The following is a 27,500-nucleotide window of genomic DNA, read 5'->3' as shown; positions in this document are numbered from 1 at the left end:
TTCTGCCCAGTGTCACAGTGGCAGAGGAATGAAGGATCTCAATGTGGATGGGAAAAGGCTGAAGAGGAGGTGGAAGGACTGCACAACAGGGAACTTCAGAAGAGGAAGAGAGAGTGTCTGAATGATCCGTCCATACATAAGAAAACGTACAAGGGTCTACATTTCTCTTACACACCCAGCCAAGTAAAATCGCTATTCACACAGGTACACCCAACACTAGCCAAGCAGTACCACTATTCACACAGGTACACCCATCCCTATTACACAACTAAAACATCATCTGAAAACTAACACTACCTGCCCTATGCCAACACCCACAATTGAGTGTGACGGACCTTCACCTTATTCTCACCCAAACCAATCACCACAGCCTCCTCTTTCAATTCAGAACAGAAGACCCTCAAACTCACACATCCCTGACAACCTGATGGGGGAAGCTGTGGCCAAGATGAACCTCTCAAGCATCAACACCCTACCTACCTACCTCCTCCTGCCACCAGTCACATGTTGTATTGATGAGTAACTCTAAGAAAGCACTACCACACACCAATATAGAGAAGAGGGCATTATACGGACGTACCTGTTTGAACAATAACCCTTTCACAGTATACTATAATTCACAGCACCAGAAGTAATGCATGAAGTCTTTATAAGCATTTACAAGAGAGAATGGGGATTAAAGATAATAGATTTTGTAATTTCTGGCCTGTACAATGTTTGGAAGTGGCTGTAAAACATGAAGAGATGTCTCCAAGTGGTTTGTAAACAAGAAAACATGTGGCAAATGGTAGTGAATAGGTTAATACAGTGAGGAAACAAAGAAAGTGCATGAATTTGGGAAGATAAGATAAAAAGGAAAGAGAAGGAAAAAAAGAAGACCTAGATAGTGACAAGGAAATATCAGAAGTTGTTTCAAAGGCAACACACCCAACCAACAACTCAACTCGACTCAAGGACAAGCAGATGTTTTGTTCCAGACACCACCGTCACCCGTCTCCATGCCACAACAGACACACAACACTCACAGTACTCCCTATCACCTACACATCCACGACGTCCTACAACACCCCATGTCTCAGTACCCACACTGTCACTCCCACCCTTCACTCTGTGCCAATACCCTCCCTAACCTATTAACATTGGGAGTTATTGTCAGATCAAGTTCCATTTGAATTGCGGGTTGTGGAAGATTATACTGGGTTTATAAGTGCACATACAGACTATGCTGTGATGTGAAATTAAGGTTGACTTGAAAGATGATGATGTGGTGCTTATGAAATGGGTATGTAGCAGACAGGAAATTGTATGTGACAGGGAAAAATACACACAAGGTTTGAGAGAGAGAGAGAGAGAGAGAGAGAGAGAGAGAGAGAGAGAGAGAGAGAGAGAGAGAGAGAGAGAGAGAGAGAGAGAGAGAGAGAGAGAGAGAGAGAAACTGCTATGACATATGATATGGGTGAACAAGAGACAGGAAAGAGGTAAGCCAATGACAGGCAGATTCACCCACACAAAAATGACACTTCCCTTAGAGAAGGTAAGAGTGGGTGGTGGCTGAGATAAGGTGTGTAATAGTGACGACATATAATATAAGCTTAAGTTTGTGGCAGGTAGTGTGTCACAATGGTGATAAGGCAATTCAATGTAATGTGAGCACCAAACAAATATTTATCCATTTTGTAAACATTCATACCAATCCATTTACTTCAGCTATTGTACTGAAAAAAAGAAAAGGAAAAGAAGTAGATTTTGATAAACATTTCATAGATAGACACAGGTTAAAAAGAATGGAAAATAAGTGAATTTTGGTAAGCATTTCATACCTATCCATTTACTCTGGCTACCTTATTTAAAGAAAGGAAAAGAAGTAAATTTTGGCAAACATTTTATAGATACACAGCTTAAAAAGAAAGAGAGAGAAGCAAATTTTGGTAAACATTTTATACTTATCCATTGACTTTAGCTCTCATATTTAAAGAAAGGAAAAATAAGAGCAAACTGTGGTAAAACATTTCATAGACACAGGCCACTACTGGGGCATCCATAAACGGTGCAGCCCTAGAACTAGCACGAGATTGTTGCAGGAGTGACCTCAGAGTAACCTGGATGTGTTGACTCAGGACTCCGGCTGCAAAAGGTTACTGACATAACCTCAAGTGATAACCTTCTCGCCATGAGGCTACAGTGCTCCTGCCTCCGCCTCTGTAGCTTGCAATAGTTCAAAAAAAGTATGTTAACCCTTTCACTGCAATATGCAAAAATGCACACCATTAAAAGTACCATGTGACTCCTTCACAAACACCTACATGAAAGAGAAATGCATTAACAGATTAAACAGTAGAATCTTTAGTGGCAGCTACAGAAGAAATTAAAGTGTCCACGTTTGGTTTGGTATTGAGGAACCGTCTGTCAAATAGCAATGAAAGTATTAAAATATTGATAATTTCCACTAATATGGAAATAAGAGAAGATTTGATTGTTTAATCCTCCAGTATGACCACTAAACATCTCACATCTCCACCTGACTGGAAGTGTGTCCAACTATAAAACAATAAAAATAATAAAATATAATATGCACAAAAGGAGACCTGACGTTGAGGTATTTCCAAATGATGGTCTGACATCTGTGTTTACAAATTGCAGCTGGCAGTGAGGTGGCAGGACATTGAAAATTCCCTAATCCTTCTCTCCCTACCAGGTGACCGCCTCCCTCCCTACCTTCTATCTCAGTATACCTTCCTCTTCCCCCTAATCCCCATCATCTTTCTCCAGCCTCAACCCCGCCCCCCCTCTCTCTCTCTCGTATATAATAATGATAATTATAATAATAGGAAGAAAAATTGCTATAAGATGAAAAAAATAATAATAAATAATAATAATAATAATAACAATAATAATATAATAATCATAATAATTAGAGAGAGAGAGAGAGAGAGAGAGAGAGAGAGAGAGAGAGAGAGAGAGAGAGAGAGAGAGAGAGAGAGAGAGAGAGAGATTCTTTACCTGAGATTTGACATCCCTGTACTGTCAAAATAGTTCGCCAGTTTTCCTTCTTTATTTTTTCCACGGATTTGTTACACCACTACCACTACCACCAGCACCACCACTACTAACCCCAGCACTACTACCACCACCACCAGCAATACTCACGTCCTCGGTGGGGATGTCATAACACTCGGCGATTTTCTGGTAGAGCTCCTTGACGTTGGTGAACCCTGATATGATACCCGTGGGGGAGCCCTGGGCCTGCTGGCAGTGGAACACCAGCTTGGGGCGGGTCACGGTGGAGGCTTCGGGCGGCGCGGCTGTGGTGGAGGCGGTGTCTGTGTGGTGGTGGTGGTGACCGTTGGCAGGAGTGTGGTGGTGGTCCTCCATGACAGCATTGCCTGCCCTTCTCGCCTTGAACAGCGGCATGGCTGGCAGGGTGGCAGAGGGAAGGGTCACGCGCAAGGTGGGGGTTTACTAACACACATAAGACACACTCTGCTCACTGCTCGCCTACACACTACCACTCAAAACGGGATTACTGGGTTAGCTAGACGTCAGCCTGAGTGCCGCGAGGTGCCACACCCGCCCCATCCAAAGGTCTCACTGGGACTGACTGTCAAGGTGAGGGTGACGTGCATGTGTGTGTGTGTGTGTGTCTGTCTGTCTGTCTATCTTTTTTTTCGCTCATACCTTCAACAGTTACTTTATCTGATCTCATTGGAAAGAAAACATAGCATACATTCACCGTGTAAATGTATCGAAAATACTAATCTTTTCTCTAAAAGATCCTGCTTCATCGCTGCTGCTCAGTGTGGGAGTGGTTCAGAACGGACGATGTTTCAAGAAACAATACGCTGCGTCATGGAATCCCGCGTGAACAGAACACACTCCGGCGGGAGGCGACGATGCCACATTTCCTTGATAGATCTCTTTTCGACAAGTGTTTGTTTGTATTTTGAAACAATACGCATCATACAGTGAGATGGATTCGTGGAGGACTTGCAAGAAGTGAGAGCAACACCAAAATAACCAATGGAGAGAAACACGGCAAGGCTTCCCCGAGGCGGCAACGCGGCGCCGGGCGAGGAAACTCAGGAAACCCACGGAAGGAAACCATTCTCTGATCGTTATTTTTCTTCCAAACTTATCATAAGCCTTCCAGCATTTCTCTGACCCCACATGCGCTACTGTTGTCACTGTTCATCAGTGACTATATTCATCTAACCCATGCCATCTGCAAAGTGAGTGCAGACTGGAGCGGCAATAATGACGCAAATAGTACAAAGTGTAGTGACTTACAAGAAAAAATAAATAAATAAAATAAAATAAAATAAATAAATAAATAATGCTGAGAAAGGTGTAATGTTATAATAAATTAATCATTTTATACTATTCCTCACTATAATTATGTGATAAATGAATAAAGTTAGTACACTACTGTTCCGTGTGTGCTAAGAGAAGGTGCCCACTTATCTTATCAGAGAATGGGCGAAGCATGCCCTTATCACACACTTGCACCACCACCTTGCTGTTCTGTATTGCTTCTGTCGCTTTGTCTCCCAATGGAACACTGATAATTATTTCTGACCAAATTTTTAAACGTTTTGTGATGGAAATTATTGGGGTTCTCAAGGGTGTTGTTTTATCAGAAGCTTTTGGTAGAGCCCGGCGTAAACCTTTAATCTCTGAGCTCTTCTTTGTCTGTCTTTCTAAACGCTCAGAAAAAAAGAAAAAAAATATTGTGTCATAGGCCGGGCTCTTATCACCTATCTATCTATTCCATAAGATTTCAACCGAATAACTAATATCTAACATCATCCAGTCCACTCGTTTTATGATGACTCTCCTCTCCATTTCTTCACCTCATTTGCAAGATTACCAACTAATCACAAACCAAGTAATAGTGTTGCTCAATGCCTCAAAATTTCAAAATGTTCACCTATCTACTTGACAGCTTTCTGAACAACAAACACTCTTCTTTTAATGACACTAATTTATCTTATGTGATGAATGTACTTAGGCTGTTTAATAAAAAAATAAAATAAATAAATAAATAAATAAATAAATAACAATTCACATCTTATGTCTAACTTAATATTTAACCAACTATAATAAACAATGCAGAATAGGAAATGACAATGAGGATATATATATATTTTTCTCCTTGAATGTATATTAAAGTTGCAACAAATTATTAATCAGAAACCTGATTGAAAATTTACATAATATACTGAAATGATAATCAGAGAAACTTCAGTAACACATCAGTCTATCTCAGCACCAGAGTCTGACAGCCCTGGTGAAGAGGCTGAAACAAGAAGCATACACACACACACACACACACACCTCTTTTCACACAAAGCACAACTAGGTAAACACACACACAAGCATCACACATAAGCTTCTTGGCCTCTGTGGGGTGAGGAGTGATCTTCTTTGACCACACTGCCTGAGATGCAACCACACAGTGTAGTCAATGTGGACAATAAATTTAAAAGATCCACAATGTAAATGTAAATGACAAGTCTCATGGTAAATGAAGCTACAATTCAAGGATGGTTTGGTCATCTAAACATCATACTGGTCAGACAACAAGCTATGCCTGATTATTATAAGCTTCTGCCTGGCCATAAAAAGTGAAGCCAATTCCAGACTTTCAGAAGCTTGATTTCCAACCATTCCAGAGAGGTTTTTCAGCAGCAAGTTTAAATTTTCTAGTGTTTCAGAGTACAAATAGTTATGAAAAACTACAGGAGAACAAGTTTCAATTCTTACTTATATTTGGGGCTATCTTAGCAGCACCTCTCCATGGGTGTGGCCATGAGTACAGTCCATGTGCCTTCTTCCAGTTCTGTCTTTCCTGTCTTCATTTCCTTACATGTATGGTCTAGTCTACACTGATACCTGTTCCTGCAAACTCCCTCAGTGGGTTGTCATTACAGATGAGCCTCCACTTGTGTCTGTTCACACTTCTCCTTGCATACTTGAGTCCTTTCACTCTTTTTTGATCTTTGCATGGTGCTCAACACAGGTCAAGCCTCAGAGGTGGTGTCTACCTCCTCTGTGATAGTGATGGTGCTTCCACTGCGCCGCACTGAGGTGTAGGCACCAGGGGGCTGCCGACACACCCACCCACGCTGCCAGTACACCAGGAGGGATATGGTGGCCAGGCTGGCACTCAGCCCTGCTATCATTACTACCACAAGGAATCCGAAGGCACTGAAATGTTAAAGGTTTTTTGAAGAGCTAATTACCTTCTACTGTTCTGAAGATACTGGGAATTAGAATATGTCTATACTGCTTACCCCCGTGTTGTGGATGGTGAGGAGTCACAGGTCAGGTCTTTGTCCTTCGCGTGAGTCAGGCGGTACCCTCGTAGGTGGCTGGGCTCATAACATCTGCAACACGGGGGGGGGGGGGGAGAGAGAGAGAGAGAGAGAGTTTTAATTTCCTTACTTTTATCAGTCAGCTATCAATGTCTTATCTTTTTTGTAGGCCACTACACTATGATGCCAGTCTCTTACACTATGATGCTTCATATTCCCTTTAAAATCCATTACGCACTTCTCTATCTCCCCATTCTAGGTACATCTACTTATATCATTCACCTTTTGCCACTCCATCCTTCCTACAAGCTTATTCTATCCTTATACCTGCCCATATGGCAAGGACACACACACACACACACACACACATACACATTTTCCAGTTTGCACACTTAATGTATCATAACCTCAGGTTAAACACTCACATCATCCTGTTTCCAGTCTGGTGAAGGAGAGAGGTTGCATTCTTGACCCAGAGCATGTTACAGTCACACCGCCAATGGTTGAACTCAAGGGAGATGTAGTGGAGGTCTTCCCAGGGAAGGAGGTCTTCTGGCAGAGTGTGCAGGGAGGTGTAAGAGAAAGTGAAGTCTGACAGTATGATTGGAGACTCCACGCCATTCTCTGTCTTGTGGAAAGCCTGTAGGAAGAAAAGAAGTGTTTCAGTAGGGAGATGAAGGATCAAAAGAACTAGATCAACAGGGAAAAGGCTCAGAAATCAGAAAATCAGGGAAATTAAATGAGGAAAGCTGGGTGATGGAGTTGGGAAAAGAGAGAATGTTGAGTGTTTAACTAGGGAGATAAAGGATTAGAAGGAATTGAGAGAGCTAGTAACATAGTGAAAAGGCTTGGAAACTGGAAAATCAGGGAAATGAAATGAGAAGGCTAGCTAATGCAATAGGGAGAAGGAAGGGATGAGAAGTAATCCATGAGGAAAACCTACATGATTAAGGTCGAGGCATGTTGTGTTAAGGGATGAGAATATGGCAAACTATAAAGGATTGAAGAGCAATTAAGGGCAAATTAAGAATAAGGGCATGAGAAGGCAGTAGAATCTGAGGGAAGAAAGAAATAAGTCGAGGAAAAATAAAAAAGACATGGAATAAAGTTAAAAAGAGGTAAATTTAAGGTGACACCAAGCAATGTTGTTAGCTCACCTTATAGTCAATTCTTTCAATCCAAGGTATGTAGCGCAGGACAATTTTCTCAAGGTGCATCAAGTCTCCAAAGGCATACGCGTCAATCCTGGTGAGCCGCAGCATTTGTTCTAGCGAAAGGGAGCGGAGATTGCCCAGGCCATAGAAGGAATAGGCACTCAGGGACTGCAGAGATGGTGGGTGTAATAATTAGCATATTTCCCTTGCATGACTGAGGTTACTAGCTGAGACATGAGACACAAGAATGAATAGCAAAGGCTCTCTAAGCTAATGAGCAAATAGACACCATGCATGCAGGTGACAAGTAGTAGTAGTAGTTGTAGTAGTAGTAGTAGTAGTAGTAGTAGTAGTAGTAGTAGTAGAAGTAGTAGTAGTAGTAGCAATAAGAATAATTCCACACAAGATGCCCCCAGACAAGGCAGCACACATTCGTACAGACATCATTTGCACTCTGTCAGCTCCTGGTGGAAAGGGACAGTCTCGTAGCCCACCATACTACACCCAGGAGTCAAGGCACACCACAGCCAGCCACACACACTGACAGCAACACCCAACAGCATGCACTGGTTCACTCCTTCCCTTCATAATGAAACCGTTCTCTAGCCTTCACTTACTCCAATCCTGAGACCACAGCAGATGCAGGGTACTTCTTACAGAGGAGTGCCCAGTGTTCTAATAATAATAATGATAATGGTAATAACAACTGAACAACAATAATGATATCCTTACTGTGAAGAGGTTGCCAGAAAGGTCAAGGTGTAGCAGGGAGGAGCTGAGGCCATGCAGAGCCTTGCTGGGCACCACCCTCAGCAGGTTGTGAGCCAGTGACACACTCTCCAGTTTCCTGCAGACACATACAACATTTCACCACAAACCTATGCCACAGCTATGCCCTTCACACCTCACTCCACACCAAAAGTTCTAGTATTGCAGCAAAAAGTTCATGAGTCACTTGATGCAATGAGGATGACAATTATGTAATGAAAACTTAATAGAAAGGGACCTTGCTAGTAATTAGTACTTTAGAGATCTTTCATCTTCAGGCACCTCAGTTTGTTCTCTTAGCCCTTCACTGTGACTCTCCCTATCCCCTTAACTCACTCATCTGCCATCACCCAAACCTCACTCACGTGAGATTAGCCATGAAGAAGTTATCTGGGATGGACTTGAGGTTCAGTTTGTTCAGGTCCAGGGTTCTGAGGGCTGGTGTGTGTTGCAGCAGACCCTCATGGAGTTCTCCCAAGGGATTGAAGCCCATATTTAGTTCCTGTAGGCTCGTGAGCTCTCCAAAAATCTTCTCAGGCAGGCTACCTATCCTGTTGTAGCTGATGTCCAGTTGGGTCAAGTTCTGAAGGCCTCCAAATGCCTGCACAAGATGTTATACTGTGATGTATACTTTTTAGTGTAGCTGCAATAGGTGGTTTGCAGTATAGCCATTCCAGACACACACGCACACACAGACTAACACTTGCAAACATCTCCTGGGACTAAACTAAAATCCACCTTAACTCTAGAGCTTCTATGGGGAGATCAGAAAGACAATCTCCTTGCCTCTGTATCAATGATGTGAAAGGAAGTATTTAACATGATAAAAGCACACCGAGGAAGTTTTACCTCTGCATCAACGTTTGAAATGAGGTTATTCCTGAGGTTGAGGGAGGAGAGAATGTACAGGTTTGCAAAGGGCCTCCCAGGAAGACTCTCAAGGTAATTTTCAGAGATATCCAGGGAGACAAGGGAGGAGGAAGGGCTGAAGGTGTCTGCAGCAATACTCTTGATGTGGTTGCGAGCAAATGAGATCTTTGTGAACACCTTGGGGATGTCAATACCACCTGGGGGAAAGAATACAGGTGTCATTCAAAACAACAGACTAACACTTTTTAAAATACCACCTGGGAGAAAGAATACTGGGGTCAGATTCAAAACATTGGACTAATAAATTTTTTTTAGTCATTTATTATATTGTAGAGTTCCATCCAAAAAAGAATTTACATTTGTCTGTATTCTACAATGAATTGACAATAAAATTACCTATCCAATTATCTATCTATCTAATTAAGAGGTATAGGAAAATAGAACAAGAGGAAAAAAGATGATACAACTTGAAAATGTTAGAGGAAGATACAAAAATTGTTAGAGAGAAGTGGGCATATGATGAAAAAAAAAAAGTTTAAAATGCAAGAGGAGGAAAACAAAAGTAAAATGGAAGGTGAGGAATGAAATGAAGAAAATGAGAAGATGTAGAACAAGGGTTTTAAAATGTATGGAAGTATTAAAGTGAAAGAAGAGGATCATGATAAGAATATGGATTTTAAATGTATGGGGTGGATAAGGAAATGGAGAAGGGGCAGGAATAAGAATTTAAATTGTAAAATGAAAGAAAGTATGGAAATATGTTAAGATAATGAGTACATATAGGAATGGTTAAAGAGGAAAAAGAAGACAGGCTAAGGAGGAGGAAAGACAGACATGGGGAAAAGCAAAGTGAAGATGTAATGCAAAAAAAAACATATATTATCAATGCATCTTTCCCTCTCTGTCTCTACTATCAACTTTATATTTCTCAGTGTTAGATGAAAACCTTGCTTCATCTGCTCCCTCTCTCTCTCTCTCTCTCTCTCTCTGTATTCAGCATGTAACATGTGTAAGATTTGCGTCTACAGTCAGATGATTGTTACTTCTGTACTGACTCTCTGCAATACCACAACAAAAGAGAAAGAAAAGAAACAAAATAAAAAGCTTATTATCTGCCCCTCTCTTTGACACACATGCTAGCAGTACTCACCTTGTATATAAGTAAGGTTGCGGTCCACACAGTCAATTCCTTCCCGTTCTACCGACACTAAGTCTTTGGGACACGAACACACTTCCTTGCACAAATCCAACTTGGCGTCCGACCATTCTAGCCACTCCAGGAAGCCCTCACTTTGCCCCAGCACAGCCACCACCACCACCAAGCCTCTCCACACACCACCCATGTCCTGCAAATATACTGTAGAGTCATATTTTAGTAGAATGTTGATTTAATGGGAATTACGGTTCATGAGAGTTTGTTTTAAGTCAATTTTGAGCTAAACTGAAATGTTGTTTTAAGGGAAAAGTCCTTGTGATGGGGAAAACAATGTATGTCTATTTCATTGAGCTTATTTATTAATTTTTTATTGATTTTTGGGCATTATTTTAGGTCTTACTTTAAATTGATGTTCTACTGCATCAAGTAAACTTTTCCCTTTCCCTCACAATCTACAAGAAACAGTCATCCCTTGAGAGTTTCTGAAGAAGTGCTGAAATATTGCACACAACAAGGCTCCTCACCCAAAATGTTGTTGGATAAGACTGGCAGTAACTTTTTGTTGTGACTAGAATGCAACACTCCTTTTCACCAGGTTAGTGTGCTTCTTTACCATAAACTTCTTAATGTGATGGCACATTTGCTGATAAAACTTCTAAAGACACAACTTCTCTCAATGTCTCTCTTCCTCTAGTGTCTACAAATGGGAGGCTGCAGCATGTTTAGTTGCTCCAGTTTTATATATATATATATATATATATATATATATATATATATATATATATATATATATATATATATATATATATATATATATATATATATATATATATATATATATATATATATATATATATATATTGGCCAAGAGCAATAAAAAAAAGGCCCACTGAGGTGCCAGTCTTAAAAGAAAGATGGAATTGGAGAAGTGTCTTGAAACCTCCCTCTTGATATAATTGAAGTCATAGGAGGGAGGGGGTACAGAAGCAGGCAGGGAGTAGGCTGAGCTGGTCTGGAGGCTGCACCCCAAGCCTCCTCCCCTCTGCAGCAAGCCACCTCACCTCACTGCTACTCATGCTCCTCTTACTTCCCAAAATCTTATTATAAATCATATCATTAATTAACTTTGACCTATGCATATCTAAAACAAAATTAGTATAGAATTTATGACATCAAAGCATTAACCCTTCAGAAAACATTGTGAGATAATACAGTATACTATTTACATAAAGGCAAAGCATCATGTCTCCAGTGGTGCACATTCACAGAGGTGTGAATGTGTTTTTCTGTATATGTCTATGTCTCTTCACAAAGTTTTTATCATCATTATTGTGTGTTTGCATCCTGTACCTATACTTCAACTATGCAGGAGGTTTTCTTTCATAAACTATCCTTAATCCAAGCAGACCTTTCCACCACACCATCCATCCTGCTCATAAGCCATATCAAGTAAAAGGAAGAGAAAAAATAACTGACACAGACTGTTGCAACAAAACACTATCTTACTGGTGGAGCTTGTGTTTGACGAGGTCTGGACAGGACTGAAGCAAAGAATACTGTGTTCCTCTTAAGATAAAGGTTACAGGCACACTGATTGCTTATCACTTGCATCACCTACATACCACTACTGCTACCACCTCACTTTTCCAATCACTCCTCTACAAACAACACTGCATGCACTCCACTTACAGCTGCAGCAGAATAACCATTAATACATTTCTACTGTTTTAATTCCGGTTATTATTCATTACTGTATGACTATCTTATCTAATTTATCTTCCACCATTCAGCTCACCTTATCTCCATGTGATAACAAATCCTTTTTACCAGTGTGACTCTCTGTCCCTCACATAATGACAATGTATGGTAGTAGTAAAAGCTGATCAGCATCTTTGATCATTTACTAAAGATTACATTTACTGAAAAACAAAGGTATTTACAATGAGTTCCAACATTACAGTTAGTCCATCTCTTGCCTGTCTCCCTTCAAATCACAAAATGATGCCTTTATAAATTCCTTTCCATTTTTGCCCTTTTTTCCAGAACGTACAGATATAAATTCCACATTTAATCTTCCCTGGCACAAAATAATCAGTTACATTCCAGAGGTAAAAGCAAATAAATAAAGTGCTAAGTAAGACATTAACCAGAGTAGTTTCATTCATTCACACACATACACACACACTATTTGTTGGGCTGCTTTGTGTTGTTGGGGTAAAACAAACGAAGAGCCTCATGGGGACCTTTAATTGCATCACAGCAGATGAAAGAATCGGCCTGTGGCTGCCACTTCGCCTATCATGCTGGTGCTGCAACTCCCTGTACAAATATCTACAGCAGGAGAGGCACGATGCTCTCCACAAAGTGTTGGAGACAAAGAGTGGCTAGTGAAGAAATGGCTGACCGTTGGCCACTCGGCCAATGGACATGATGCTCCATCTTTACCATTTCCGGATCAAATGACAGACGAATGGCACAACAAATCTACATGAGGTGTACATTAATAAGACAGACGCATATGTGTGCACACGTGTGTTTGGCTGTGCACAAGGAGCAAAATGCAAGATCCACAGTTTTTTATAACTCTGCTAACCATCTCTCACTCGTTCTCTCTCTCTCTCTCTTTTATTTCCTAAACCTGGACATTTACAGAAAAGAAAGAAAGGGAAAGCTTGGTCTAGATCTTGCCAGGAAAACTGCCGTTCTCCAGTTGTTCGTCCCACTTCTCCACCCAGGCGTTGGGACAGATGGACTGGAACACCTTCTTGAAGTACTGGCATGGCTCATAGTCGTCACCTTTCAGCTTCTGGCAACGTTGGAAGTCAACGTAGCTCTGGTAGCAGTACCTGCCACAAAGGTCACAGTTACCTCTTGACATCAAAGGAGGTGAGGTAACAAAGATACCCAAGGAAATTAGAAAACCACATATATCTGCTAGAAATCTTAAATAAACCCATGGGTAGATCTACAATCACAATTTTACATTTATATATACAAAAACTGGCTGGCCTAACCACACAACTATTCCCGGCTTCCTGCTACGGCATTAAAGGAAGAGGAGCCCTACATTACTGTGCACTCAACCCTCCCACCAGATCTTAAGTGATTATGGATTCCCACAAGTAGTGCTGGTGTGGGAACTAAATCCTGGAAACACATTGAATAGAGGGGAGTCAACAATCATCACAACTCTTACCTATTCAAATTTTGCTGTAAAACTTAGCCAAGAGGAAAAAATCAGCACAAACACAAGATTTTTTTTTTCTGAATGTTACTCTCCCCTTCCTCTTTGTTTTGGATATTCACAGCAAACAGTCCCCTTAAGTGATTCTATAACACAACACATTCTACAGGGAAAAGTTGAAGTCCACAAAAATCAAAGACTAGTTAAAAGATGGCTTTGTACATACTTGGTCTGGTTCTGGTTGGGGAAGCGTGGGTCAAAAGGAGCAGTTTCCATTGCTTGAGATGACATGATGGCTTCAGACATAATCACTGTAAGGGGACAAGAGGAATTGATCAATATTTCATGTGTGCTGTGAGAATTATTGTTCATAAAATTTATTCACATTTATATTCTTATAACTTCATATTGAATCTTTACAAAAAACAGACAACCAAATCTATTCCACTATTTCTAACGTGGCGACCCAGACATCACTATATATATATATATATATATATATATATATATATATATATATATATATATATATATATATATATATATATATATATATATATATATATATATATATACATATATATAATATACAAATATATATACCAAACTGGCATTGCACTTCGACAACTCCTTGTCATAGGAATAAGGTAGAGAAAAGGACTGGGGAAGCTAATCGAGCCAGATCCCTGGGAGTGCTGGGGCCGCCATGGCCAGGGGCGCCTCGCCCACCCTGGAGAGGTGCATGGGCGGTCATGGCCAGGAGCGCCTAGTCCACCCTGGAGAGGTGCAGGGGCGCCTCGCCCTCCCCGAGGTGTACTAGTCACTCTGAATCAATCCCTAATTGCATGACAAGAGTGGAAGCGGGCCTCTGTTTTAAGGGGAAGCGGCAATAAAATTTGGAATGATTGGGGAATAAATAAGCCATGGTGGAAGAAATGCAGGGGGAGCAAAGCCGTGCCCCAATAACAAGCCACCGTCCATGACCAACACAAGCAGCAGCAGCAGCAGCAGCCAGCCGGCCACAAAGGTCGCCGTCATTGCCGCCACACTCGCCTCCTGGCAGCCTCCCCCACGCCTCAGGCGGTTCACCAGTCACTGCTGCGTCCCTGGGACTGATACACAACAAAGCCAAAGCACGGGAAACATGATAAAAGGCCACGTAAGCCAATCACCCACCTTCACCTCTTCCTGGATGAGCAGCAGTAGCAGCAGCTGAGTGGCTCGCGATGACGCAATAGGAGAGCAGCGCCTTGCGCTTCCCTCCTCTTCGACTCCTTCGTATAGATTTTCATCTCCTCGTGATGCTTATATTTGTTGATATAACATTAATTTCTATTTATTTATTTATTTTTTGCTCTATATGCAATGTATTGTCCTCCTGCTAAATTATTTCTTGCTATTACATGCCTTCGTTTTTCTTCTCAGCTTTAAATAAATAAATAAATAAATAAATAAATAAATACATAAGTAAATAAATGAATAAATAAATAAATAGATATATGTGTGTGTGTGTGATTTACAGGCGAGGTCCTTGTTGGTGTGGGCTTGGGATGTAAACAAGCTAGAGTCCTCACCTCTCACTCAGGTGACTCGACCACCCTGAGTGAGGCTGAGCCTGCTGGTGCGGGCAGGCGCCTCCAACACACCACGCTTGGACGCATCAGGCAGGACTCTTGAAACCACTGGTGGGGCTGCTCCTCCACCCAGCACTGGACGCCGCCCCAATGCCCGCCTGCACTGGCTAGGCGTGACGGACCCGTGGTGCCCTACGCAGGCACACTCCAAAACGCCTGCTGCCAAGCAGCCCTCGCCACTACTCCCCCGCACTGCCTTCCTCCACTCACTTCCATTGGCCATCACCAGCACACCCTAGGGTGGCTCCCAAGACCCCGGCCTGGCCCTCAGCACACTAGCACACCAGTCTTCACAAGTGTCACCGCAGCCTGTCTGGCCCCATCACATCCCATCAAGAACAGGAAGCTTGAGTCCTTTCCTCACCCAGTGGTCCCACTTTCTAACATGACTTCCGTGGGCCCGGAGGAGGGGCAGGGCGACTCTCCTATTGGCAATCTTCTGTGTGGCTCTTGGGAGCTGGTTCAGGTATGGCTGTGTGTGGCGAGGAACACACAAGGGAGCCGGAGGGTTTCATTTCTTAACACTGTGATGATCAGATGAGGTGGTGGTGGTGGTGTGACAGCTTCTGTACTACAGATGTATTGGATGTCCGCATCCTTATCCTTGGAATATCCATATCTGCAGTTCTGATAAATGAAACATCCAGATCTGCACTACACGTAAAGAGGATGTGGTGGATACATTTTATACATTACAGAGTACAGAGCTTGCAAAGTTGAAGAAAATGAACTGATGCATGTTTACTTTATTATTAACTAAAATTACACCTTTTTTTTTTCATTTCCTTTCAAACTTGCACAACAAAATATCCATGACATTCACATACACATCCATATCTGTGGATCTCTGAATTCTGACATAATACACCTCCATTGTGTACACCATCAGTGGATGAGCTGTCCCACCACCATCTCATCTGTATCCCTTCTGAAAGTCAGTTCAACAACATCCCTAGACAGCTCCCTAGAGTGCTGGCTGTCTACCATAAGGGGAATTAATCCCTGGAAAATGACACTGGAAGATCAAACTTGCAGTGTTACAGGTAGCTGTGAACCGAGTACTGCACTCTAGACTCCTCGTCTTTGTGATGAACGGATCATCTCAACATCCTCACCAGTCTTGTATCTTGCTCTTGTGATTATATAACAAGTTCTCTTTTCATATTTTATCTTGCCTAATTTCAAACTGTAATACTGATTTTGCTTCCATGATATATAAGGACAGAGCATCTCAATTTTTGGTATATTTACATAAAGTTATAAGTTTGTTGGTTTCAGCTCTGGTATCCATCACTGATGCTCTCCAAAATGTCAGCCAGCAACCCCCCCTCCCCCTTCGTGGTGCCCCTTCACAGCAGCAACCTCCCAGTAAACAGCTTAAGCTCACTGATCCGGCTGAGATGATCTGCTGATCTTGGAGTGCGAGGCCAGCATGCTGCCACTGTACTAACCAGAATGTGATTTTCTAATATTTAAATAACCTTCCTTATATGAGAATGCCAAATAATATTAAATATTCTCATTATACATACAGAAAATCCTAGAAAACCTGAGCTACTATGAGGTGTCAAAGCTGCGACTAGTGTGCCGAATATGGGCTGATGTGGGAGAGATGATCCTGGCAAAGAGGCGGCCACTCCACTACCTCACTATCCACCCACATTGCATCCCAACCACACATGGCAAGGTGGTTCTTCTCTGCATTTGTTTGTGTTAATTGTGATTAAAGAGGCTGGAGCCTTACTCGTGGATAATAATAATATGATAAATATAATAAATAAAGTCATTAGATCAAGAATAGAATAGGCTGCATTCTTATGGTCCCTATACAAAAGAAAGCTTGTGAAATGGCAGTGAAGCAACCGGAATGTATTTATGAAGAAAGCTTAAGAGAAACAGATTTGCCAATGCTGGAACAGACAAAAGAGATTTGTTAACAACTTGCACATTATTAAATAGGGTGTAGGGAAAATGATAAGGGGTTTGTTAAGGGAATGAAGAGAACACAGATGAACAAGAGAATGTGCAAAAAAAATGATAAAATAAATAAAAAAAGGAAAGGAAGATGCCCTAATAACAAAAATAAAAGTTTTCCTTTTAAAAACATAGAATGAGTAAAGAGTGTGCACCAGTTGAAATAATTGAAAAATGATGAGTAAGCAGATTAATATATATATTTGTGGATATTTGCATCAATTCGTAATCAGTTTGTATATGAATGAGCCTAGTCATGGTAGTAAGACCGAATATAGGATGCAGATATAAGTAATGAACATAGAAGAGTTAGTAAGTGGCTAATTACCTCACTACAGGTGGCTATTGGGGAAGCATCTCCTGCCAGCTTGTTGGAAGGGTTTTTCATGCACATCGTGAGCAAGCCAAGGTACTGCCTGGCCTTCTGCAATGCCAACTGGCTCTACAGGACAGACATCTTTGACCACACTGGCAGGACGGGTGAGTGCAGGGCGTGAGTCAGCGAGGTGAGGTAATTAGCACTGGGACAGTCACGGCTCACCACAAATCACCAAGTAACCTGGTAATGCTGGGAAGAGGAAGTCGCCACTGCACACCCAGCATGGTTCCCACAATGCTCCAAAGTTTGCCACTACAATGATTTAATAAACAAATGATTATAAGAAGTAAGGACAACTTCCTCGTTCATGTACAGGGTGTTCCAGGAGAAAAGTCACATATTCTCAGATATGAAAGATGAAGTTATTCTAGGTCTGAAATATTCTATGGTCAAGTGCTAATTGAATTTAGGAAAGCAGCGTATTGTTGTAGCAAATGACTGCTAACACTACCTATTTTTAAAGCAGTGAATTACAATGTCACTTTTCATATACACTTTTTTTTTTTTTTTTTTTTTTTTACAGATGTATGCCTACACTGTGAAAATCATTACTCATAGTGGTCTTTACATGCACCAAGTATTTACCTTGCAAACCATCACCATTAGAAACAATCTTTATGACAGGCCATTCCCACCCAACAGTTCCCATCACCATCACTGAATACCTTCATGAAAGACTGCCGCTGTCATGTGACCTTGGGGTGGTATCAGCAACCGGCATCATTGGGACAGTGGAGACAGCTTATCAGGGGCACTGGCTGCAGTGTGCCCGGAACATGAACCAGGAGATACTCAACTTTCTGGAGGGCACAGACGACACATCCCAGTGCAAACCCTCCAAGCGTGCACGGAAGGAGAAGGCAGAGGAGGTGGTGGGGGCTGGGGGGACGTGGGGCACAGGGGAGCAAGCCAAGATAGCAGCATCTGAGGCCTGGAGGTCCAATGTTGGCTACAGCATTGAGGTGGAGCAGAACAGTCCGGCCATGGCAGACGCCGATGCTCTCTCTCTCATCATCATTCCTCATCATCCCGGTGTTACAGTGAAGTTTTTTGATGTCTCGCCCCAAAAGTTCTATTCAGATTTTGTAAGTGTTGTCTGCTTTAGCCTTTGCTCTTCTTTCCTTGCTGTGTTTCTCAGAAAATCATACAATATAGAATGAGTTAAGTTATTATTGTCGTCATTGATTTATTTATTGAAACTAATGAAGTGTAAAGGGAAGCAGGAATGGTATTTGATGGACTAAAAAGATCTTTAAATACAGTAAAATCCCTCTTATCCGGCATCAATGGGACTGCCGACATGCCGGATACTTGAATAGAAGTGAAATTATGTCCACAATCACTACCCTACACTCACGCATCTTACCATAACAAAGATCAGCTGATCTGATCAGCTGCTTAAGTGTAAGCACAACATGCTTCCTCTTTTCTACAACTTCAGGCATGATGAAGGCGTCAGGCAATAAACAGTGAACACGCGGGACCGAGTCACTGAGTAAACACAGTGCAGTGGGCCGTGAGTGGCGCGAAGCAGTGCGCTCTGATGGCGAGGGGACAAAGTATGCCTCGCGCGGGAATTTTAATCGATTTTATGAGTACACATTGATTTTTTATTGATTTTAAGGCTCGGGGAAAAATGTGCCAGATACTTGAAGCTGCCGGATACTCGAATGCTGGATGAGAGGGATTTTACTGTATAAGGAACTAGATAGAGAGAAAGTTATACGAGGAAATAGATAGGTAGATTTACTAATCAATTTCCAGCTGCTAATCTCCATACATTGCTATTGCAGTCTAATCTTTCTCCACTTGCCCTCCCATTTCCCTGGAGCAAAACAAGCAAACATTTGATATAGAAGTTGCTGTTTCTGTGTTCCCTGTTGTGAGTGACTTCATTGTTCATTCTTGTTACTTCTCACAATGTCTTGACTTTTCCAGCGTGGAGACAGGATTTCGTCCAACAAGCTAGTGATATCAGAGGAAGAATTCAATGAGCTGATGTCCCTCTCTCCATGTGACCGTCTTGCCTCCCTCCTCCTCTTTGACACCTGTTATGATGACAACTTCACTAACGGGTTTGTGAAGGCAGCTCTAAACAGGTGTGTGGGGTTGGTGTTTGCATTCAGATCATGGACAGTTTCTAATGGGTTAGGTTTTATAATTTTAGTGATTACTAATGGAATAATGGTGCTGAATTCTCCATGGAGATGACTTTGGGTTTTTGCATAGATTAAGCTAGTGAAGATGTCATACTGGAATGATAATATAAAAGTATAAAATAAAATAATAAATAAAAAAAATAATAATATAATAGTATAAAAGTATGTAAAAGTATGACACTCCAGTTTCTTTTCCTCTCTATCTCCATAATACCCACAGAGAGGACTACAAAGTGGCCCTGGGTGGAGGTGTGGCCGATGCGTTTCAGAGCGGCCGCACCAGCAAGTTCATCCCCACCACAGACCACATCTTTGGCATGGCAGTGACAGGCCCCAACATCATGGCAGCCTCAGTGGTCATCCCAGCTAGTGTAGACAACCCCAGGCACCTGGGACGCTACATGCTGAGGGTGGGTAGTGCTGGTGCACATAATTCTGTCTTGTTACAGAGGGTGAGAAACAGTAGCATCATACTAATATCAATGCTCTCACTTAATTGTAAGGTAATGAACCACTGTATATATAGATAGAGATATAATTATTACTATTACTGGTAGTAATAGTATTTTTCTTACTCTCTTTATGGTTTTCTTTTAGCTCAAGTCGTGTGGTCTTCCTGAGAAGCAGAGCGTGGCTTTCATGTTCACCTGCTGTGGGCGTGGCTATGGCTCTTGGCTGCCAATTCCAAAGTTCAGGTGAGTGTCATGTAAGAGACCATTAATGCTTGTTTGAGACAGCTTGAGTGTTTAGTTCAAGAGACAGGAGAAGTCTTGGAGGCAGAGACAGACTGCCTTCAGTTCCCCTTGGTCATTCAAGTATTGTTGAGCAGTTTTCACCCACTTTTCATCCCGTCCACTTTGAGAAACCTGAACGTCCATTGTTTCTCTCACTTTATGTGAGTGATGTTGCTGTGCCAAGGTGTGTGTTGTTGGGTGCCATCAGGCATGAAGCACAGAACAGTTCTTTGATCAAATGATAATTTTTAGGTGCATAAATCTGCCACTTGGAAACACAACAATGTTCTGATGAAGTGATGATCTTTGACTGCCACACACTGGCCAGTTAGAAGCAAAGAACCATTCTTTCATCAACCAATAGTTTTTAATTGTCAGAGAAACAGACCATCCAGATACAGGAGTATCTGTTCAGCCATTCATTTTATGTTGTGACATGAACAGGCCAATTAGAGACAGGGAGTAACTCCATTGTCATCTAACCAGCTATGAGAATGTGGAGTCCAAGGCGTTCAGGAAGACATTCCCCAACACACCAATCTTTGGTTTCTTCGGGCGTGGGGAGATCGGCATCACACACCTGCCTAAGTTCCCCTCAACAGATGGCAGTGCGGGGGAGAGAGCAGCGCCCAAGAAGAGGAGGAAGGCCTTCCACCAGTACTCCACCATAATTGTCCTTCTCTCCTTCCTATGATTTGTGTTCAGAGTTACAAATGTTCCCCTTGTTTCCTTCCTTATCATGTTTTCCTATTGTTTATTTTGTAAAACAGATGCAAGTGGACTCTCTCTCTTTCTCTCTCTCTCTCTCTCTCGGGTATCTTTGTGTCTGTGGCATATTCGTTCTCTGACATTATCCACAGGAGTAGCATTAGTGACAGTGCATCATTTATTGTTATTTTCTTCTTTTTGGATGTGGTAGACTTGCTTTGTGTATTTTGATACTGTTCACGTGACTATTACTACGAAAGATGCTGTTAATATGACATTTATATAATTTATCAATACTTATGACATTTATACTTTATTAATGTGTCACTTACAACTTTACATTTCAAAGAGGCGGACACTTGCAGGAGAAGCATCATGTATTTCAGGGGCCAGTCTGTGTTATTCGTGGAAAATGGAACGAAAATTTGATATCAAGCTAAGCGTTAATAATGACAATTCTGAATTTACCGTTTAGTAACTCAGTGTGTAATAAATTGTACATAATGAGAGTGTCACATTTTTCACTGTCCCTGTTCCTAAAAATGCATATTCCTTGAATGAGGTGAAAGCCAAACTCATCATGGCCAGATTGTCATTCATTGGTATGGTGAACAGAGGCTGTCTGAATGAGCTACCAGTGAGGGGCAAGTTGCATCTGAGTCAGCACACTCGTCTCACAACAGAGAAGACCTGGATTTGAGTCCTGGGCTTGGTGAGGCTAATGGCAAGCCTCAACTCTTTCACTGAGATGTGAAACAATTAGCAGCCCCAGAAGTAATGCATGAAATCTTTATAAGCATCTCCAGGGTTGATGAGGAAGAGAACGGCGACAGAGATGAATGAAAGACAAGGAGGACAAAAAGCACAAAACAGGAGAAGAAGGATGAGAAGCAAGAACAGGAGGAGGAGGAGGAAGAGGAAATAGGAGACATGTGTAAGGGATGAGGTGTGGGGAATAGGTCTTGCTTGTTGTAATCACCTGACAGGACACAATAGGAGATACAGAAAGGAGGAGGAGGAGGGGAGCATCTCTTCCCTAGTAACCAGAAATAGTAAGAGATATGAGAGGGAAGATTTGAGAACTGTCAGCAGTACAAGATTACAGTCACGAGTAAACAAATTCTAATTCCTCATTATCACACACATAATCAGACATTTATTACATTGTCGAATGTATAAACAAAATAGATTAGTATTATATAAAATTACTTAAAACTAAGCTAAGTAAAGCAATGTAAGGTAAGGAATTCTCTCACCTCTCTACAGCTCTCTATTCAGCTCCTCCTTCAATGCCTTCTACAGGATGACCATCTTATCCTGAAGCCTGACTGATTCATGGATAAAGACATTCAGATTCTCTCTCTCTCTCTCTCTCTCTCTCTCTCTCTCTCTCTCTCTCTCTCTCTCTCTCTCTCTCTCTCTCCTCCGCCAGGTACTTCGGGAAATCAACTTTCAGCTTCACTTCACACACACACACACACACACACACACACACACACACACACACACACACAGAGCAGCGCGCAGATAAAAATACATATATCATGACGTGAGAGACAAGGCAACAATAACTACAATATGAAAATTGGTGGTGGTTGGAGGGGAGACGAAGGTAATACTAATGGTAATGAAGTATTTTTCTTATCATCTCGGCTATAACACAAACACACACACACACACACACACACACACAATAATAGATTTTATATAGGAGAGAGAGAGAGAGAGAGAGAGAGAGAGAGAGAGAGAGAGAGAGAGAGAGAGAGAGAGAGAGAGAGATGGCACCCGGCCGGCAAGTAAAATTTTCGCGCGATTTTTGAAGGATTTATTCTAAGAATTTATGTACCACTTTCATCTTTCTCTTTTTATGATGACCATTCCTATCCACAGTTTAACGGCTAAAAATGTGTAACCAAACGGGTCAGCTGAGGTATAGATAGGTCATTCCTATTTAAGTCATTACCTGCTTATTCTCACTTAATGTAAGCCAAAATGGAACCACATGTCTAACCTTTCATATCCGCTGGTCAGATACATCCGCCATTGCCTGGTTTTGGTGTAATGAAGGTTAAATGAGGCAAAATAGCACCCGCCTTTTCGACTGAGGTCGCCGCCAAGCGCCGCCATGATGGATATAGGTTCCAATATTTTTTATTTTTTTTTCACATCTTCCTTTCGATTTCTAAGTAAGTTTATATGGTTTCTAAAAATAATTAGTAATTTGTAAGGTGTTTTACTTGTTTCTGTTAAGTCAAATGTCTAAATTTTTATTTATTTATTTTTTTTTGTACGTATATAACGGTCGGTTTCGGGTACACTTTTTCATAGTCCTCTAGTGACTTTTTTTTATTTCAGGTTCTAATTAAGATTTTATTGTTTCTAAAAATTGCTCATGATTCAAAAATGCTTTTTTTTGTTCCTGTTCACTTAAATATATTCACTTTAAAATGATTTATAGCTATGTTCACTTTTAAGAGTTTATAATTTCTTAGATTTTTATTTCTTTATTTGAGTTTCTAACTAACTTTAAATTGTTTGAAAAAATAGTTCATATTTTTTAAAGTGTTTTATTATCCTTGTTAAGTTAAAATAGGTGCAAATTTCAACTGTTTTAATCGTGTCAATGTTCCAATAATTTCCAGATTATCTTTTTTTTTTTTTTTCCATTAATACTGCGGTTTCAAATCTTTTGATATTTTCGGTATTAGTTAAAGTATATAGCAAGTCAGAATATATGAAGCAATCGGGTCTAGGCGTATTTTTTCTTGGGGTAATTTTTGAAATGAATTACGTACGTAAATATAACGACCATGGGCCCCGTGACGTCATCGGCTCCTAGTGACGTCACCAACAAGATCCAGACGGCGGCCATGTTATTCCCTTCCTGTCATTATTTATCAATATTTAACACAATTTTTAGTGTTTTCCAGGTATTTCTGTGTGTTTCTAGACTCAGGTGTGTATCTAGGAGTAGGAGGAGAAGGAGAAAGGAGAAATGGAGGAGCAGGAGGAAGAAAAGAGTGGAGGAGGAGAAAAAAAAAGAAAAAAAAAACAATGATAAACACTAGCGAGAGTCAGGATGGAATTCATAACCGTGACCACAGTTATCAGTATCATCACCTCCATTATCACCGAACAGTTAGTATACGAACAAGGTTTCTGCACTGACAAACTCCGTTATACGCTCACGTAGCCGGCTTCTCAGAACATTTTGGAAGTAGCGCCGCAGTTCACTCGTTCACTGGCACCTCATATTTTCCGCCGCTTCACAATACGTATCTTTTTTCATACACATTAGCGAATACATGATAACTACACACTGTTGATCTCTATCTCTCCCGTAACCAAACCTTACCTTGTCACGCAGTCGGCAGCTAAGTCCAAACCTGACACACCCGCACACATCTCCACTCACGGCCGAGGTTTTGAAAGAGGTAAGGGACGCGGGAAGTCCCTCACCCAGTCTCTCTCTCTTTCTCTCTCTCTCTCTCTCTCTCTCTCTCTCTCTCTCTCATAACTACCATTACCCAGTCACCCTCCGCCCAGTAGTTAAAGCGGATTTTAAAAGGGTGTTTTTATGTATCTAGTGACAAATTAACAAGATTTCTACATTACCCAGTCATCCTCTGTCCACACACACACATACTAATTAAAGTTACATGGGTTTTAAAAGGTGTTTTTATGTATCAAGTGACAAATTAACAAGATTTCTACATTACCCAGTCATCCTCTGTCCACACAAACACATACTAATCAAAGTTACATGGGTTTTAAAGGGTGTTTGTACGTATCTAGTGACAAATTAACAAAATTTCTAAATTGTTAACGGAGGAAACACTCGTGAGATTATTTTCAAGACTCCAGTTGAAATTACACGTCTCATTCCTCTCTTTCTCTAACTGCCGTCTCTCTTTTCCTCTATCTCTCTTCCGCACTCATTAAAGTTACGGGTTTTTAAGGCTGTTTTATATACGTACATGTGTGTGTGTGTGTGTGTGTGTGGTGTGTGTGTGTGTGTGTGTGTGTGTGTGTGTGTGTGTGTGTGTGTGTTTTCCTTTCCACACATTCAGGCATGAACGCACATAGCATCATAAACATTTCCAACCTTATGTGTGCATTCCCAAGCTTAAAATAACATAATTATTAACTACAGGCAGGGAAAGCACAGACGCGCACCGCCCATGTCTAGACTCGCGAATAGAAAGGCATTACATAACATACCGTGTACTACCATGGCACGGGATCAACCTTCGTGTGGCCTGGGCGAAGCTAGAGCAGGCAGGAGGCAACGACAATATCAAAGTACCAATTAACCCATCAACATTTCTGGCAGGAGCGAGCATCTGAACGTCTCGACTTATCTGCGAACCATGATCTCGCTTCTCTCCTCTTCTTACGTGACTAACTGTGAGGGAAGCTGCAGTCGAGTTGTCAGGAGTCCGTTACCAGTGAATCGTGGAACCCAAGCAGCAAAGGTAAAAGTAAACAGAGGATTGATTTATTGCTTCATTGCTTTATTATTACATAACATCGTGAGAAAAGCAGATGTAGTGAAGGTAGAAGTAGACATTTACGTCAGGTCTTTTCTTTCATGGTTGTTGTGACGGAACTTAGAATGAAGTATCCATTATCGTGCGAACAGTGTTACCAGATTGTCAGTAATTTTTGGATATTATTATTATTATTATTATCATTATTTTTATTATTATTATTATTATTATTATTATTATTATTTCTTAGGTGTTCATTGTGCATTATCTCACTGTTTTTCCCTCTTGGTTTATTTATTTATTTGCAATTCATTATCTTTCATCTTTTCTGTTTAATGCTTTGGAGAAGAAAATTAAGTTAGCGTTTTATGAGAAGAGGATTGGGGTAAATTCTCTCTCTCTTCTCCTCTCTCTCTCTCTCTCTCTCTCTCTCTTCTCTCTCTCTCTCTCTCTCTCTCTCTCTCTCTCTCTCTCTCTTTCTCTCTCTCTCTCGCAAAAAAAAAAAAAAAATTGACTCAATCCTGCAAAAAGCATAAATTAGGTAACAAGTCTCTCTCTCTCTCTCTCTCTCTCTCTCTCTGTACACCGTTCATCACACATTTCCCCGCCTGTCCGTCTCGGCGCTGCAGGTCTGATGTTTTTGGCGGAGGCGTCTAGTAACCACCTCTTCTCTTCTCTCCTCTCCTCTCATCCCGCCTCTTACCATGCCTTAAGTGGCTTGATTCTTGGCAATCTCCCCCAAAACAGCGAGGATAATGCCCACAGCCCGCCCCTGAACGCCTCTTTAGTGATTTTAGTACGTTTTAGACCCATTTAGTTCCCCCTAGAAGCCGCCGGCCAAGGGGTATTCCGCAACACTTCCGCGGCACATCTTCACTACATTCAAAAGGCTGTAGTTGAAGTTATACGCGTTTTTAAGGGTGTTTCTATGGTTCTAGTGGGAGATTAACAACATTTCTACTTGATTAACAGGAGATACAGTCTTGAGAACCCGGCTAATCGTCTCTGTGGCCCTTGAAGATAGGCGCGGTGAGAGAGCAGCAGGGCATTTCAGAATACGGCGAGGCGACTCTCAGGCAGGCCACCGCGATGCGTTCTAGCGGAGTGGCGACGCTGGAGGTTCTAGCGGGTGTTATTTAGCGACGTTACGGCTCCTGTAATGACGCCTGATGAGTGGGTGGAGGAGCCTAATGCTTGTTTATTGTCAGGGTCACGTTGGGGGTGTCCTGCAGGGCCCGGGTCGCAAGGGAAGGGTAGGTATATAGGAAGGGACGGAGGGACGTGAAAGATGCATGCAGTGTTTTGGTTGTGTGTGTGTGTGTGTGTGTTTAGTATTTGCTGACAAGTTCTCTCTCTCTCTCTCTCTCTCTCTCTCTCTCTCTCTCTCTCTCTCTTAGAAGGGAGAGAGAAAAAAAAGTCAGTAAGGAGAAGGAGTAGGATGAGAAGTAGATGAAAGGAGGGGAAAGAAGAGGTATTAAGAATAAGAGACAATGAGGAGGAAAAGAAGGAAAAAGGCAATAAGGAGAAAGAGGAGAAGGAGGAAATGAAGAAAAGGTACAGTTCATCTTTTCTACTCAGATGTTTTCACTGCGACTCTCTCTCTCTCTCTCTCTCTCTCTCTCTCTCTCTCTCTCTCTCTCTCTCTCTCTCTGCCTCCCCTACTGCCCAATCCCCCCACCTCCCTACCCACAACCACCAGCACCACCACAGCCGGGGCGCACTACAGGCCTCTATAGTTTCCCGGGGGCGTGCGGGGCTGACCCTTACCACTTCCCATTGTCTCTTGAGTTCCCACGGCCTGATTTGAGCTACGCGATGACCGCTCCCTCTCTCTCTCTCTCTCTCTCTCTCTCTCTCTCTCTCTCTCTCTCTCTCTCTCTCTCTCTCTCTCTTTCTAATTTTCTCCTCCTTCCATTCCTTCTTGCACCATCTTACTGTTCTCTCTCTCTCTCTCTCTCTCTCTCTCTCTCTCTCTCTCT

General features: G+C 41.7%; 4 protein-coding genes and 1 long non-coding RNA gene across 7 annotated transcripts in view; 2 read left to right on the top strand and 3 right to left on the bottom strand.

Moving 5' to 3' along the window:
- Positions 1-3,617, bottom strand: part of LOC135090301 (PDZ domain-containing protein GIPC1-like) — a 21,405-nt gene extending 17,788 nt beyond the window's left edge. Inside the window, exon 1 of the mRNA XM_063986973.1 lies at positions 3,148-3,617. Within this exon, the coding sequence (XP_063843043.1) occupies positions 3,148-3,411 (264 nt within the window). The 5' untranslated portion in view covers positions 3,412-3,617. The remainder of the gene's footprint in view (positions 1-3,147) is intronic.
- LOC135090305 (uncharacterized) lies at positions 3,471-5,061 on the top strand. Its single transcript, XR_010261857.1, has 2 exons — positions 3,471-3,606; positions 3,771-5,061. It is a non-coding gene; the product is annotated as an uncharacterized LOC135090305 (long non-coding RNA).
- A 79-nt stretch (positions 5,062-5,140) lies between these two features.
- Positions 5,141-11,906, bottom strand: LOC135090299 (leucine-rich repeat neuronal protein 3-like). Of its 2 annotated transcripts, none has more exons than XM_063986969.1 (9): positions 11,766-11,906; positions 10,254-10,460; positions 9,083-9,300; positions 8,599-8,834; positions 8,198-8,312; positions 7,469-7,633; positions 6,737-6,951; positions 6,291-6,383; positions 5,141-6,204 (listed from the first exon to the last, which is right to left on the bottom strand). In XM_063986969.1, exons 2-9 carry the CDS (start codon positions 10,444-10,446, stop codon positions 6,018-6,020), a joined length of 1,422 nt encoding a protein of 473 aa, XP_063843039.1. In that variant the 5' UTR covers positions 10,447-10,460; positions 11,766-11,906; the 3' UTR covers positions 5,141-6,017. The 2 variants fall into 2 exon arrangements, with proteins under 2 accessions (XP_063843039.1, XP_063843038.1); XM_063986968.1 differs by having other exon boundaries at positions 10,254-10,449; positions 11,766-11,905.
- Positions 11,907-12,491: 585 nt separating this feature from the next.
- LOC135090302 (cytochrome c oxidase subunit 6B1-like) lies at positions 12,492-14,760 on the bottom strand. Its single transcript, XM_063986974.1, has 3 exons — positions 14,620-14,760; positions 13,670-13,754; positions 12,492-13,105 (listed from the first exon to the last, which is right to left on the bottom strand). The coding sequence occupies exons 2-3, from the start codon at positions 13,747-13,749 to the stop codon at positions 12,937-12,939; spliced, it is 249 nt and encodes an 82-aa protein (XP_063843044.1). The 5' UTR covers positions 13,750-13,754; positions 14,620-14,760; the 3' UTR covers positions 12,492-12,936.
- Positions 14,761-14,936: 176 nt separating this feature from the next.
- LOC135090300 (F-box only protein 22-like) lies at positions 14,937-21,540 on the top strand. Of its 2 annotated transcripts, XM_063986971.1 has the most exons (9): positions 14,937-15,543; positions 16,356-16,503; positions 16,612-16,764; positions 17,390-17,531; positions 18,073-18,515; positions 19,369-19,529; positions 19,810-19,999; positions 20,187-20,284; positions 20,810-21,540. In XM_063986971.1, the coding sequence occupies exons 3-9, from the start codon at positions 16,690-16,692 to the stop codon at positions 21,015-21,017; spliced, it is 1,317 nt and encodes a 438-aa protein (XP_063843041.1). In that variant the 5' UTR covers positions 14,937-15,543; positions 16,356-16,503; positions 16,612-16,689; the 3' UTR covers positions 21,018-21,540. The 2 variants fall into 2 exon arrangements, with proteins under 2 accessions (XP_063843041.1, XP_063843040.1); XM_063986970.1 differs by lacking the exon at positions 16,356-16,503 and having other exon boundaries at positions 14,939-15,543.
- The last annotated feature ends 5,960 nt before the right edge of the window (positions 21,541-27,500 follow it).

This window comes from Scylla paramamosain, chromosome 34 (genome assembly GCF_035594125.1).
Source record: "Scylla paramamosain isolate STU-SP2022 chromosome 34, ASM3559412v1, whole genome shotgun sequence".
Lineage (NCBI taxonomy): Eukaryota > Metazoa > Arthropoda > Malacostraca > Decapoda > Portunidae > Scylla > Scylla paramamosain.
Note: the sequence above shows the minus strand (reverse complement) of the source record. Positions and strands in the feature narration are given on the sequence as shown.